The following is an 11,892-nucleotide window of genomic DNA, read 5'->3' as shown; positions in this document are numbered from 1 at the left end:
AAATTTTGAGATCGAGGACAAATGAAAAGTGGAAAAAGTGCGTGGCTGTGCTGATGATCGGCAGTTTCTCTCAGGCTGTTCCTTGTCATCCACCACCGCATCCGAATGGGTTAGTTTTAGTTTGTCCACCATCACTTCAACTAAGCATTCAAACTTGTATGAATAGAACCCTTTTATAATTTTTCTGCGAGGAAGCGGTTTTTTATTGCATGACCAACTGGATTTATAGCGGTTACTAGCATCTATTTCGCTCGACTGGAGCGTTCATTTTCTCGAAAGAAGTACGATTCTTCTGGCGATAACGGACCTAGGAACGACTATACTCCATCGGGCTGGTATACCGCTCATCGGACAAGGTGCACAAACGACAGACTGGTTGTTTGTTGACAATAAATTGGCCCGAGACCATCGTGCGATAGTGATCAGCCCAGGGAAAACTTAAAGGGGGGGGGCGGGGGGGTTGTTCTCCCGTGAAGGAGGCGTCTTCTTCGCCTTACTGAGCCTAGCTCACGCGATGTTAAGTCCTTTTAAAAAAGTTTCCAGAAAGATAGTAATGATTAACATTGTATTGTATACATTCACGGATGTACGGTACGGTTTCAAGTCGGACATTACCGATTTCTTTCTTCTCCCCCTTCTTCTTCTCCTGGAGCCGGGCACAATAATATCGGGTTCAGGAACGACGACGGAGCTCGGAACGACTTTACCGATATATTCGAACGCCTTCGAATGATGATAATCGACAAGCGCTTGTTATGAACCATACTAACCGAACGGCATATTTACAAAGGGTCTGGCAGCTACGCACCAAGCTATCTTAGTCCAGCGTATCAGATCCCCGCTGGGAAAAATATATAATATCGAGGTGATGGACCGAGTGATTTACAGTGTTACCATGACTATTTTCGTATTCCTACCTGATATCCAGGTGATGTACTTGGGTAATCCTCAACATCTGTTCGGCATAGTACTATATACGCCTCGGTGCCTTTCCTCGCCTTTCAATTGTGTATGAGACAGAAATTTTCCGGAACCGTCGTGGCTTCTGCTACGAAAAGAGAAAAATAGGGGCTACCGGCAATTGCCGACGTCCAGCGAGACATTCTTCACAAGAGCTTTCGCCGTGTGGCCCAAAGGTCGCCGCAGACATTCAGGACGACCGCCCGTCATGGATCCTCTGCTGGCATTGTCGCTCAAGGGAAGGCTCTCAGAATTCGCGGCAACCCCGCTGGAACCCATCAAACAGTCCCTGCAAGACCACGTCGAGTTCGCTGTTTTTTTCTAGACAAGCTTTCTTGCAATTCAATGGCATTTTTATTATATTCACAGCTTCGTACCATCACGGGTTCCCCTGCAACGGAGACTTCAAATGCTGGCGGTGGCGTCGTGGTCGGTCCTTTTTGTCTTGATGACCTGCCTGTTTCTCTACCTTTGGTGCGCCACTTGTCTACAGAGAGAAGCGTTCGCTAGGCTAACTTTATCTTCATCTTCGATTCTCTTCAAGCTCTTTTCCCCCATTATGGCCTTTCCTCGCCCTCTATCACATCTGGGTTCATCACATTGACAAAGCGTCCATTTACGGGGCAAGGCCAAAGAAATGGTTTCGTCATTTTGTCTGGTGGAGATATTTTGCCGACTATTACCCTATATCGTGCGCGCTGGCGTTTCATTCTCAACGCATCAAATTCACTGATGTCGATGTGTTGAAAGGCTGATGAAGGTGATTGGGTTTCAATGTGAAATAGCGATACGCTCAACTCTTGTACTTGTATAGGAAGCTGATCTTCCTGCGGACCGAACCTATATCTTTGGGTACCATCCTCATGGTAAGCTGGCATGTCATGCTGTGTGCTGTGTTCTTCATCTCAGTCGGCCGAAATCACATAGGAATCATTGGAATGTATGTCTTCATTCACCCCCCTGTACATAACATGACGCATTTTTCATCCAGGGGTGCGATGGCTACCTTTGCAACGGAAGGCATGTTTTCCCATCCGCTCCGTCTCAAGTACCGTTAACCCATTAATGCTTCCCTGCAGCAACCGGGTTTTCGAAGGCTTTTCCAGGAATAACTCCCCACCTCCTGACGCTCACCAGCAACTTCAAGCTTCCGTTTTACCGGGACCTGATTATGTGGCTCGGTATAGCTAGCGTATGCAAGAGATCATGCAGCAATATTCTTGCAGGCGGTCCCGGACAATCTATAACCATCGTCGTCGGAGGCGCCGCCGAAAGTCTGAGTGCACATCCAGGCACCGTCGACCTCACTCTCAGGAAACGGTATTCTTAAAAAGAGATGTTTTTGCATATGCACTCTGTAATCTGATTTCTCTCTAGACTTGGTTTCATCAAAGTTGCTATTCAGCAAGGGTGCGTGCGTCTTGTGTATCTGGGGGCCAGACTGTGTAAAACGACAACAGGGCGAATCTCGTGCCAGTCTTCTCCTTCGGTGAAAACGACGTAGGCATCATTCAAATTTACATTTTCAGAACATGATAGTCATCTCAGTTGTGTATCAGATCTACCAACAGATGCCGAATGAAAAGGGGACGACAGTATACCTTCTCCAGAAGAAGTTTCAGTCGATCTTTGGATTCACTTTCCCACTCTTCCATGGACGTGGACTGTTGAATTGTCAGGGGTTCATTACCTCGAGCTTATACTAACTTTTTAACACCCCTATAGATAACCTAGGTCTGATGCCCTACAGACGGCGAATCGTCGTCGTCAGTGAGTTATGGGTATTTCTCCATTGTGGGCATTGCCTTAGCCCTTTCCCTTCTCTAGTCGGTCGACCTATTCACGTCAAGCAGATAGATAAACCTGATATAGAGGAGATTAGGCGCATTCAGTCTCTATATATTGATGAGCTGACACGGTATGACTTGCGTAGACTCGTTATGGGAAGCTTACCTGAATATATCCTATGGACCTCAGAATCTGGGATACGTACAAGGACGACTTTGCGAAAGCACGAAAACGAGAACTGAACATTATCGAATGAAACTCCGCTGCTCAATAATCTATGCTCAAATTTTGTGGATGTACATTTATGGATTTCTAACGTTTATCGCGGAGCTGTATCATCACGTGTAACTGTTTATAGATTCGTTCCCCCCAGTCTCAGTAATGCCACCGGGAACGTGTAATGTGCGTGGCTCTGTCTTGACTTTACGATTTGTATACTGACCCAGGTTGTTTGTTGCCTAGGCTAAAGGACACTCTTACCTTAGACTGTTTTATCGTCCTAGAATACATGCCCTTCAAAAGCCACGACTGTCGACGCTGCTTTTTGAACTTGTCTTTGCGACCCTGGCTTTACGAACACGCTCTGATGTGTATTTTAATGGTAGTATACGGGCATCGCACCGCATCTGGTGGCCCATCTGGTCACTCTGTGCATATAGACTCTGGAAAGAGTCGGTGGAAAAGTGAGAAGCCAATGGCAGAGCGGGCGTTCCGTAGTGCTCCGCCAGACCCATCCGATTCATGGCCCAGACTGCACCGGGATAATGCAGAAAGAAATACCAGGCGCTCGCTTGTGAACCGATGGTCCGTATGGCTTCGCGTTTTCTGCGCCTCTCTTTACGTACCACTTATTGACTACGCTCCCTCGTCGTTCGCTGTCCAACGGGATCAGAATTCCGGGAACAACCGGTTCCATCGTGAATCTCCGAGAGGAGATCTTTTACCACGGCCATCATCTTCCATGCAGACAGACACACGACACACGCGTACCTGCATACTTTAATGCTAATCGTTGACGCTTTCCAGAACACGCCAGGCAGGCCGGGCCGACGTTGTCCTATGACGAGGGGGGTATATAGGGAATGAAATGCCAAGAGGACCCCGGGGAATGCAGCATTGAATTCTGGACCGGAGTGAGAGAAAAACGCTTTCAATGCTTCCAGTACCCGATCGAATTCCAACGTTGTTGGGTATTCTTATTCTAATTCACAGCCCGCTCAGAACCGGGAGACAAGGAGAATGCCGAGCGCAGCCTCGCTGTAACAATGAAGCCGCCAAATTTCCGACGTTGGCAAACAAAAAAAAAAAATTGAATCCATTCCCTTTGTGTGACAGATGGTGCGGTTTCTCGACATTCATTTCTCTCGGGGGCTTGAGTGATGTATGCATCGTTCACCGAGGGATTCAGGCCAACAGGTAGGTCCTCATGACCCTTATTGACTAATGATTGTATGCTCGTTGATTCTTCGAGATGGGTTCAAGAGATTGGCCGAAGATCGTGACCATTCTCGACCGTCCGCATGAAAAGATCAGTTGGAAGGTTTGATGCCCATATTGGGATCAGCACGGGGATTGCCGGAATGGTCACTTTTATCTCGATTTCGGCTCGCCGGATTAGGCAATCGGTATGTTGCTTCTGTGCTCACAAGTATACGAACTAGCTTGTCCGGATCTCTCCTGGGTTACAGCGCACTGGGGGATCTGTCAGAATCCCAGGCGGCCCGAATATAGTTTCTTTTTGGGCTGTGTCCACCTTTTTTTTTTTTTACTATCATATTGTCCCCGAATATGAGCCTGTTTCCACGTTTGCTTGCTATCCATGTTCCAGTAGCATTGCTGCAGAAAACTCTCTCTCGGATCGTCACTTTTCAACGTTCATCTCCTTGTGGTTAGCCTTTCTCATTGGCGGCGGTGGTTAGGAACACATCTAAAGGTGTGGATTTGTGCTTGCTCTTCATCTTTCTGATTCCTCAGGCTCCAAGTAATACCCTACCTACCTACCTACCTATCCCAGGTTCGCAATGGCAGCTACAGATTGGGAATTTCCCTTCGTCCTCGAGTGCCCCGTTCCAAAAGGAAGGAAGCCGACGTCTATTCCAGATACGACACAGTTTTCTCGAATCACTGAATGTCTTTTCGGAGTCACCTGTGCAACGCCTGAAGAACCTTATCGGTGGGGTTTCTACAACGAGGTCTCGACTTATCCATGAGTCTCTTGATATCAACATGCTCACCTCCCCCCTTGTCCTGTTAGCTCTACCTCTTGGATCTCAACGTACCCCCCCACCGCCAAGGTCAAGTGCCAGAGAAAGTGCTAGCCCGGGTTGCTCGTGATGTCAAGTCGAGGTCGGATATCAGCATGGAATCTGAGGTATCTACCCGTTTCTCACAGTCCCCCTTGGCATGATGCATACTGGAGACAATTTCAATTTTATTTTTAGATCGCAACGATGGTCTTTGTGAGGCTCAAGACAACCATTCCTGTTCCAGTTGTTTACGGCTACTGCCCGACCCGCCATAACGCCATCGGGCAAGCATTTTCTATCATTTCTTTCGTAAGTTTCGTGATTTCGCCCATGCGCCCCCCCCCCCCCCCCCCCCCGGTTGTGGGCGCTTATAACTTGATCTATCAGACCGAAGGATCAGACATGAACGGAGCGCCTTGGGAGGACTTGCACCTGGACCTCAAGCTGAACGCCATCCGTGACTACGCTCGCATAGTGCTCCAACTCTCCCAACTAAAATTCGACCGCATCGGTTCCATCTACTTCAAGCACGACGCTGCCCCGCCCGACTGTTTCAGGCTCGGACCCGTGGCGTGGTGCAAACACGAGTCCGCAGCCCGCAAACGAAATTGCTCATATGATCGTGGCCCGTGGAAGGTATCTGGTCCGTGGCTCAGGGCAGCCCTCACGGAGGAGATCGAATTCATGGAGCGCCTGCCAGAGCTCGCCAAAACGTCATACGGCTATCGGAACGACATCAATATGAAGTGGCGGTTGGCGCAGAGTGTGCTCCCCCAATTTCGGGACCGTATACGTGATGTGATCGAGGACGAACTGGATGGCTGTGCAGCGGGACCATTCGTTCTGGCCCACATGGACTTCAATCCATGGTATGGGGGCCTTTCAATCAAGCTATTTTGAGCCTGACATCCCCCTCCCCCCCCTCCTGCGTTTAATAGGAACATGATAATAGCGCCCGACGGTCCTAATGCAGGGCGCATCCTCGCTATCATTGATTGGGAGATGGCTATGACTGTGCCGCTCTGGACGCTTGTCTGCCATCCTTTGTGGTTCGAGAGCAAGGGCTGCCAGCGAAAGCGAGACCCACAGGAAACACGCTTGTTCAAGGACACGTACGTCCGCGAGCTGCAGAGGTACACCACGGAATCTTTGGTCCTTCGCGTCGTCCAAAATCCGAGATTAGAGCTGAAAAGGCGGTTCGCTGAGATGGCTGTCGCGTCCTGGGACAAGGCCGAATGTATAAAGGCATGGATGGATAAGCATCCGAAGCAGGAGCGATAACAGGATGAAAGGGCTGTCATCTTTTTTTTTTTTTGCTTCCGCTCTCGGTATCTTCTAGTTCGTGTTGTTGCTCTGTAATTTAGTTATGCCTTGCTTTGAAAGAGAGAGAGACACTCTCGACATGTTTACCATATGGACCACTACGGCTATCGAAATCCATAATTCATAATTGAGCAAAACTATCGAGAGCTATCTTGGCTTACTAGAACCCGAGATCTCTGGTGTACCGTGTCCGCACCATTTGCTCGACCTCGTTTATCCACCTCTTTCCCACGGACGCAGGGTACTGCTGCCCTGTAGGGCTGACTTCAAGAGGAATACCCTGCGCGCGGCTCAAAAACCTAAACAAAAACTCCTCGACACGTTGCAGAGGCATCAACTGCCCTGACTCGTCTCGCCAGTAACCCCCGCCCGTACGATCAAGGATCCTATGAATGGCTTGCAGATGCTCCATATATTGCATGGAGTCTAGTAGGATCTCGAGACACCTCGTGACGTTAGACCCACTGAGGAACCCCAATACTAAAAGATCACCGACGAACGCGGCTAGGGAGGTCCCAGCGATCGAGAACAGCACCGGTTCAGGATTGCGCGTCGCGAACGCCCTCGGAAACTCCTAAAAGGTGATGGAGATCAACAATTAAGGATGTAAGGCTCCCAGTGGGGAGGAACACAACGCACTCTCAACCAGCAGCTCTCAAATGAGGCCATAGCCTGCTCCACTACTTCAAGGCGGAACGCCTCTGCAACCAGAGGGCCAAACATGGCGCCTAGATTCCGACGTATCTCAACAGTGAACGGCGCGACAGACTGAGGCGTCTCCCTCCCTTTCGCATGGTCGAATTTCCCAAGTGCCGCTCGGTGGACGCACTTCTCCGCTAGGAGGGGGATATCTTGTTCGACCATGAAATCGGGGGAGGCTGCTATCGCCGCGGCGTGGGTGTGCAGGAGTCGTGGGCTACGCGACGATGCGAGGGTGGTGGCGCCTTCGAAGAAGCGCTCTTCCCATCGAGCCTTGAGCGTCGGGCTATTGGCGCTACGGATCATATTCTCGATCTCCTTGTGGGAGAGGAAAGCAGGTGCGTTGCTGTGGAGGCGGTGATGGTCTGCGTCCAGGGTATCTTTGACATCGATGAGGACCGAACGAGGTATAACGTTGTCGAGGAGAGAAGAACGGCGGGCGCGAACGGCGGTCTCGTACACTATTGAGTCCTCACTCTCGGTGGGAGCCGAGGTCGGAGGGCGCGAAGGCGGAACAGCTACACCAGAATTGTTGACTTTTTTCTGCCAATCATGAATGGAGCGCCGTCTTTCTGTGAAGTAGGTGCTGCTGCTGCTGCTGCTGGTCATGGATGAATCGCCTTCCGGATATGCATCGATGGGCGTGTGAATGCTTGTCGCAGAGGATGCGAAAGACGCAGACATCATGGGAGAATCGAGGGATGACGAAGAGCTGGACGCACGGCGCATCTCTTTTGAAGCTTTGCAAGTCTTTGGTGCCGTCAATGCATTGTCTTGCTGCTCGTACAAAGTATACTCACATTAATATTTGATGACAATAGCCGTATACAATTGTTGAAAGACTTGCGCAATGCGAATTCCAAGGCCAGGAAGTGGTGGCACAACCTTAAGTAGGGAGGATACTAAGGAACCACCATGGGGATGCCATTGGAAGAGGAGACAAAGTCTCAGCACAATGAACTGTTAAGTATGATCGATTCCGTAAACGGTGCGCAACAAAGACAACTTGATAAGATCTTGATCGGCAATCAGCGACCATTGAACCTGAGGAATAGGCTTGACTTTAGGATATATGCCGCCAACTCTCTTTTCTAGCATTGATAGCCACCATAATTGTCTCCTCTAGTTTGGTTTATAACTCGGGAATGCTTGATACATCACTGCGCATTAAATGATATTACGCACTAATTTGCCGGATATGTATTACTACTCAGCTTGTTCACTTCACAGTCCCTCATCGTACATCTTCCTCGATAACGCCACATAAAACCTCTCCAGATCCTTCTTGGTCGCCAAATCATTCCGCATCTTTACCTCCTTCTTCTCCAAAACCTCGCTGCCACAATCCTTCTTCAGCAACGGCGAAGGAGTTGGTACCTGCTCTACAATCCAGTCAAACACCGCCGAAAGCTTGTCCGTGGATGCTTTGACAACGTCGTCATCCCTCTGCCGCTCCAAATCCCTCTCCTGCTGTCGTGTAATCTTAGTCTTGAGCGTTTTCTCCGACTCCACTCGCAAATCCGCCTTCTCCTTCCTAGATGCCTTCGCTAGCCATGCCCAGTCCCTGCTCTGGCCCTCTTCTTCCCCTTCATCGGAACTGAAAAAATCGCCGCCGATATCTAATCCTCTAGCCCCTCGGATCTCCCAATCTGAAAAAAGTCGCGTCAGTAACGAAAAGGGAGAAGATGAAAGAGTCATTCACGATCTACGCCCTCCATGACCCCCAGGAATTCCCCCCACTTTGCACTTTGCACTGTAACCAAGCCATCATGGCCCCATTCTTCGAGCTGAGAGCATATGTTCTCTCCGACGTCTCGCAGCCGTTCTCTCTCCTTCTTTTCTACGCCATCTAGAACCATCTTGGGTAACCAGAATGGATGCCAGAGGTTCACGTTCGGCATCCGCCCAGCGACACTAAAGTACTTTACTGCAGGACTGTTTGGTGTACTCGGGTTGAACACGGTATTGAGATACGTTGAAGTAAGGTTCGAATATGCGGGAGAATCCAGAATAGATATAAGGAGCGTGGTGAAGGATGACGGGAGGGAGGAGAAAGAAAGCGAGTAAAAAGGGTTGGAGTTCGGTTTGGCGCCCCTGGCTTCTGGCGGCGCGGGCAGTACGGCAGGCTCGATGGTCTTCGCAAGACGCTCCCCTTCGCGCTGTATCAATCTTCCAATGCCAATATTCTCTGCGCACCAATCCATGAATGGACTACCACGATGTGGAGTGCTCACTGTCGTCAACGATAGAGGCGTATATTCAGACGGCTTGACGTGCGTAATAAGATGTCTGCAGTCTAAACCACCCATTGAGTGTGCAAGCAAGTTGATGCCACGGCCCAGAACCTTGTCGCATAGCTGTCGGTCTAGACTTTCTGCGCGAGAAGCTATTGACCCGGTGCTTGGCACAGCAGTGACTATGACCTCTGCACCAACAGTTCGCCGAAGTATTCGAAGAACATTTGACCAATACTGCATGCGCATACTGGGAAAGGAGGATAGACCACGTTCGTCAAAACCGTAGAGACCTGAGTAAAAGTATGGAAATTCATCGGGGAACATATTCTGCAAGGACACGAACCATGGCACAGAACAATGGGATATCGGGGAGTTCTGAGGGGATTGTACAGCGTTGGATTCCGTATTAGCTGGTGAATGGTGTCCCGGGAAAGCGCGTCCGATTCCGGTGGGGGGTCCGGAGGAAATTTTCGTGACGGAGGCATCTGAGCTGGTTCATAGGATTGGTTGGTCCGTAGTTCCGGCAGCAAAGGCAAAGTGAAAGAATTCCATGACCACTGAAAGGCTCTAGCTGCACGAAAACCTTAGCAAACATAATGGTTTAAGCTAAGCATTTGACGCACAGTGAAGAATACCCGTCTCTGGCCTCCCTAAATTCCAGTACCACCGGTCACCACTCTTCCACCATTCCCAGTCCAACGACACCCATGACGCTGGTGGTTCTTGCGGCTCCTGGTCCTCTGCTGTGGCCCTTTGTTTCAGCAAATACTGATTTGAGATAGATATAGTGGAAATAACGTTGACAAGACTTTTAAGGAGAGAAACGACGCGAACTGGAACGAAAACGCTGCTCATCACCGTGATGGTTGGGGAAAGAGGAAAGACAGTTGAGCGATCTGGATGCCACGACGGATGCTGATGTAATTAATAGCCTCGACCGAACCACTTGCCTGTCGCTTCAACCGGTCCTGCTGGCGGCTGGCCGTTCACCAAGTTGACCTGGATGCGAAAAAAAATGACAAGGAAAAGATTCATAAGTTTACTTTCATCATCATCTTGTCTGGTAGTATTTATTATTTTTTTTTTTTACTGTCCGGCCCGACAAGGCGACACCCGGCCGCGACGCGATTAATATTGATTTTTGATGAATCTGGGTGTTATATATACTTAGTATCTCGGAGGTCGTAAAAGCGCACCTACTTTAGTCAAGTCGATTTGGCGCAATCTTATTTGGGATGTCTTATGACTGATTCTGCCAGTGATAGCCTATATTGTACCTGCAAGCGTGTCTCAGTACAGTCCTTTGCGGGGGGGATCAGTCTGTGTACTTCATGCTCCGAAAAAAATGGTCTTCCCTTTTCAAGTCATGATTCTCAAGACCCGTAAGCTACTGCCAGAGGCCAGTTGGACCTAGACTCCAACCTAAAAAACCAGTTTATCGGCGAAGAATCTGCCGTAGTACGGTGAGAACTCTCCCATCATCATCATCATCATATTTATTTGGTGACGAAGCACCAGTGGAGTCCACGCAATAGATCGCTATGATTGAGTGCGACCAGCCGAGTTAAAACCTTGTAACACCGCAGGTTTTAGCAAAACCAATCAACGAGGGATATTTAAGCGTTCAGGAACGAGTGGAAGGAACGGTCTTTATAGAGCAAACTCAAACTTTCCGCGTTCTTTTCTTGCCTCTCTCCCAGGCTCCGTAAATAAGTGTAGTTTGCTGAGACTGGATTCTTTTTCATACGGTATCTGCCCTGCAATGGTAATGCATAGATAGCAACAAAAGAATAAAAGATACCTACAAGCACCGTACTCGCCGTCTACAAATAGTCGCGCACCCAGAATACCCTTCCTTCCCCTGTTTTGGAAGCCATAGCCTACATTTATGCTGTTTGACAGACCCACTTGACGCAGACTCGGCGGTAATAATCCCTAGGCCAGGTTTCGTGCACACTCGGGACGAATCAAATCCCAAAGTCCCTATCGGCGGATCCAGACTCGCCATGAAAATGGTCAGACGACCTGAATTTGCTCCATTCCAGACGAGAAGTCATTGTTTTCTTGATCCATGATGTATCGCTGACAGAGCGTGAGTCCCAGACATAGAAGATAAGCCTGATGAACCATTTATGAGGAGCAAAAAAGTCAGGACAGCACCACAGGAACCCCGATGTCACCCATTATTATGATGCATGCGGGGGAAATTCAAAGGTTCGAGGGAATCTCGATAATTGTGGCGCGTCTAGGGCCGTCAGTGCTAGGCTGAAAGTGTCCCCGGAACCCAATTCAGTCCGGTGTATGAACCCATGCGAGGCTCTGAAAACCAATTCGGCCTCGCTTACCGATGTCGCGCACATAACTTGAATCCGCCTCTGCTGCGTAACGACATGCTTGCCTGAAGCTCTCCTCACCTACATATGGTCACTCCTTAATCCGGGTTCTAAAAGCGACAACGACGACGATCACCATCAGTCTCCGTTGCTGAGTTACAGTACCTAAATGAAGTCCTAGTTTAGTTAAACGGAACTTAAAGCGCATGGGCGTTGCAAGCATACTGACGTCGGTGGTTCCGGTGCGGACATCAGATAGTTCTGCTGTTGGTTTATTCAGGAACAGTGGTAGGTGGATCTTCGAAG

General features: G+C 49.3%; 6 protein-coding genes across 6 annotated transcripts; 4 read left to right on the top strand and 2 right to left on the bottom strand.

Annotated features, from left to right (window-relative positions):
• The first annotated feature begins 905 nt into the window (after positions 1 to 905).
• BT62DRAFT_952576 (diacylglycerol acyltransferase) lies at positions 906 to 3,436 on the top strand. Its single transcript, XM_043188240.1, has 15 exons — positions 906 to 1,266; positions 1,330 to 1,434; positions 1,505 to 1,651; positions 1,711 to 1,720; positions 1,775 to 1,826; positions 1,888 to 1,900; positions 1,952 to 1,980; positions 2,040 to 2,280; positions 2,338 to 2,370; positions 2,421 to 2,460; positions 2,520 to 2,634; positions 2,686 to 2,730; positions 2,788 to 2,878; positions 2,938 to 3,150; positions 3,211 to 3,436. The coding sequence occupies exons 1-14, from the start codon at positions 1,169 to 1,171 to the stop codon at positions 3,002 to 3,004; spliced, it is 1,086 nt and encodes a 361-aa protein (XP_043037655.1). The 5' UTR covers positions 906 to 1,168; the 3' UTR covers positions 3,005 to 3,150; positions 3,211 to 3,436.
• On the top strand, positions 2,938 to 3,850 carry BT62DRAFT_254601 (uncharacterized protein). The gene is made up of 2 exons (XM_043180254.1): positions 2,938 to 3,150; positions 3,211 to 3,850. Coding segments are annotated over exons 1-2 (543 nt in total). The 5' UTR covers positions 2,938 to 3,148; the 3' UTR covers positions 3,752 to 3,850.
• Positions 3,697 to 4,206, top strand: BT62DRAFT_254567 (uncharacterized protein). The gene has a single exon (XM_043180253.1). It carries the CDS (start codon positions 3,902 to 3,904, stop codon positions 4,166 to 4,168), a length of 267 nt encoding a protein of 88 aa, XP_043037653.1. The 5' UTR covers positions 3,697 to 3,901; the 3' UTR covers positions 4,169 to 4,206.
• Positions 4,207 to 5,735: 1,529 nt separating this feature from the next.
• BT62DRAFT_900861 (uncharacterized protein) lies at positions 5,736 to 6,275 on the top strand (the record flags this gene model as incomplete). The annotated part of the gene is made up of 2 exons (XM_043183436.1): positions 5,736 to 5,863; positions 5,933 to 6,275. The coding sequence occupies 2 exons, from the start codon at positions 5,736 to 5,738 to the stop codon at positions 6,273 to 6,275; spliced, it is 471 nt and encodes a 156-aa protein (XP_043037652.1).
• Positions 6,276 to 6,477: 202 nt separating this feature from the next.
• BT62DRAFT_1008358 (uncharacterized protein) lies at positions 6,478 to 7,745 on the bottom strand (the record flags this gene model as incomplete). Its single annotated transcript, XM_043177436.1, has 2 exons — positions 6,478 to 6,891; positions 6,957 to 7,745. The coding sequence occupies 2 exons, from the start codon at positions 7,743 to 7,745 to the stop codon at positions 6,478 to 6,480; spliced, it is 1,203 nt and encodes a 400-aa protein (XP_043037651.1).
• Positions 7,746 to 8,017: 272 nt separating this feature from the next.
• BT62DRAFT_254432 (alpha/beta-hydrolase) lies at positions 8,018 to 10,599 on the bottom strand. Its single transcript, XM_043180252.1, has 6 exons — positions 10,582 to 10,599; positions 10,454 to 10,530; positions 9,877 to 10,403; positions 9,597 to 9,824; positions 8,719 to 9,543; positions 8,018 to 8,665 (listed from the first exon to the last, which is right to left on the bottom strand). Exons 3-6 carry the CDS (start codon positions 10,106 to 10,108, stop codon positions 8,241 to 8,243), a joined length of 1,710 nt encoding a protein of 569 aa, XP_043037650.1. The 5' UTR covers positions 10,109 to 10,403; positions 10,454 to 10,530; positions 10,582 to 10,599; the 3' UTR covers positions 8,018 to 8,240.
• Between the last annotated feature and the right edge of the window lie 1,293 nt (positions 10,600 to 11,892).

Source organism: Guyanagaster necrorhizus (genome assembly GCF_019112545.1).
Source record: "Guyanagaster necrorhizus MCA 3950 unplaced genomic scaffold BT62scaffold_19, whole genome shotgun sequence".
Lineage (NCBI taxonomy): Eukaryota > Fungi > Basidiomycota > Agaricomycetes > Agaricales > Physalacriaceae > Guyanagaster > Guyanagaster necrorhizus.
The sequence above is the reverse complement of the archived record's forward strand: the minus strand, read 5'-3'. Positions and strand labels throughout refer to the sequence as shown.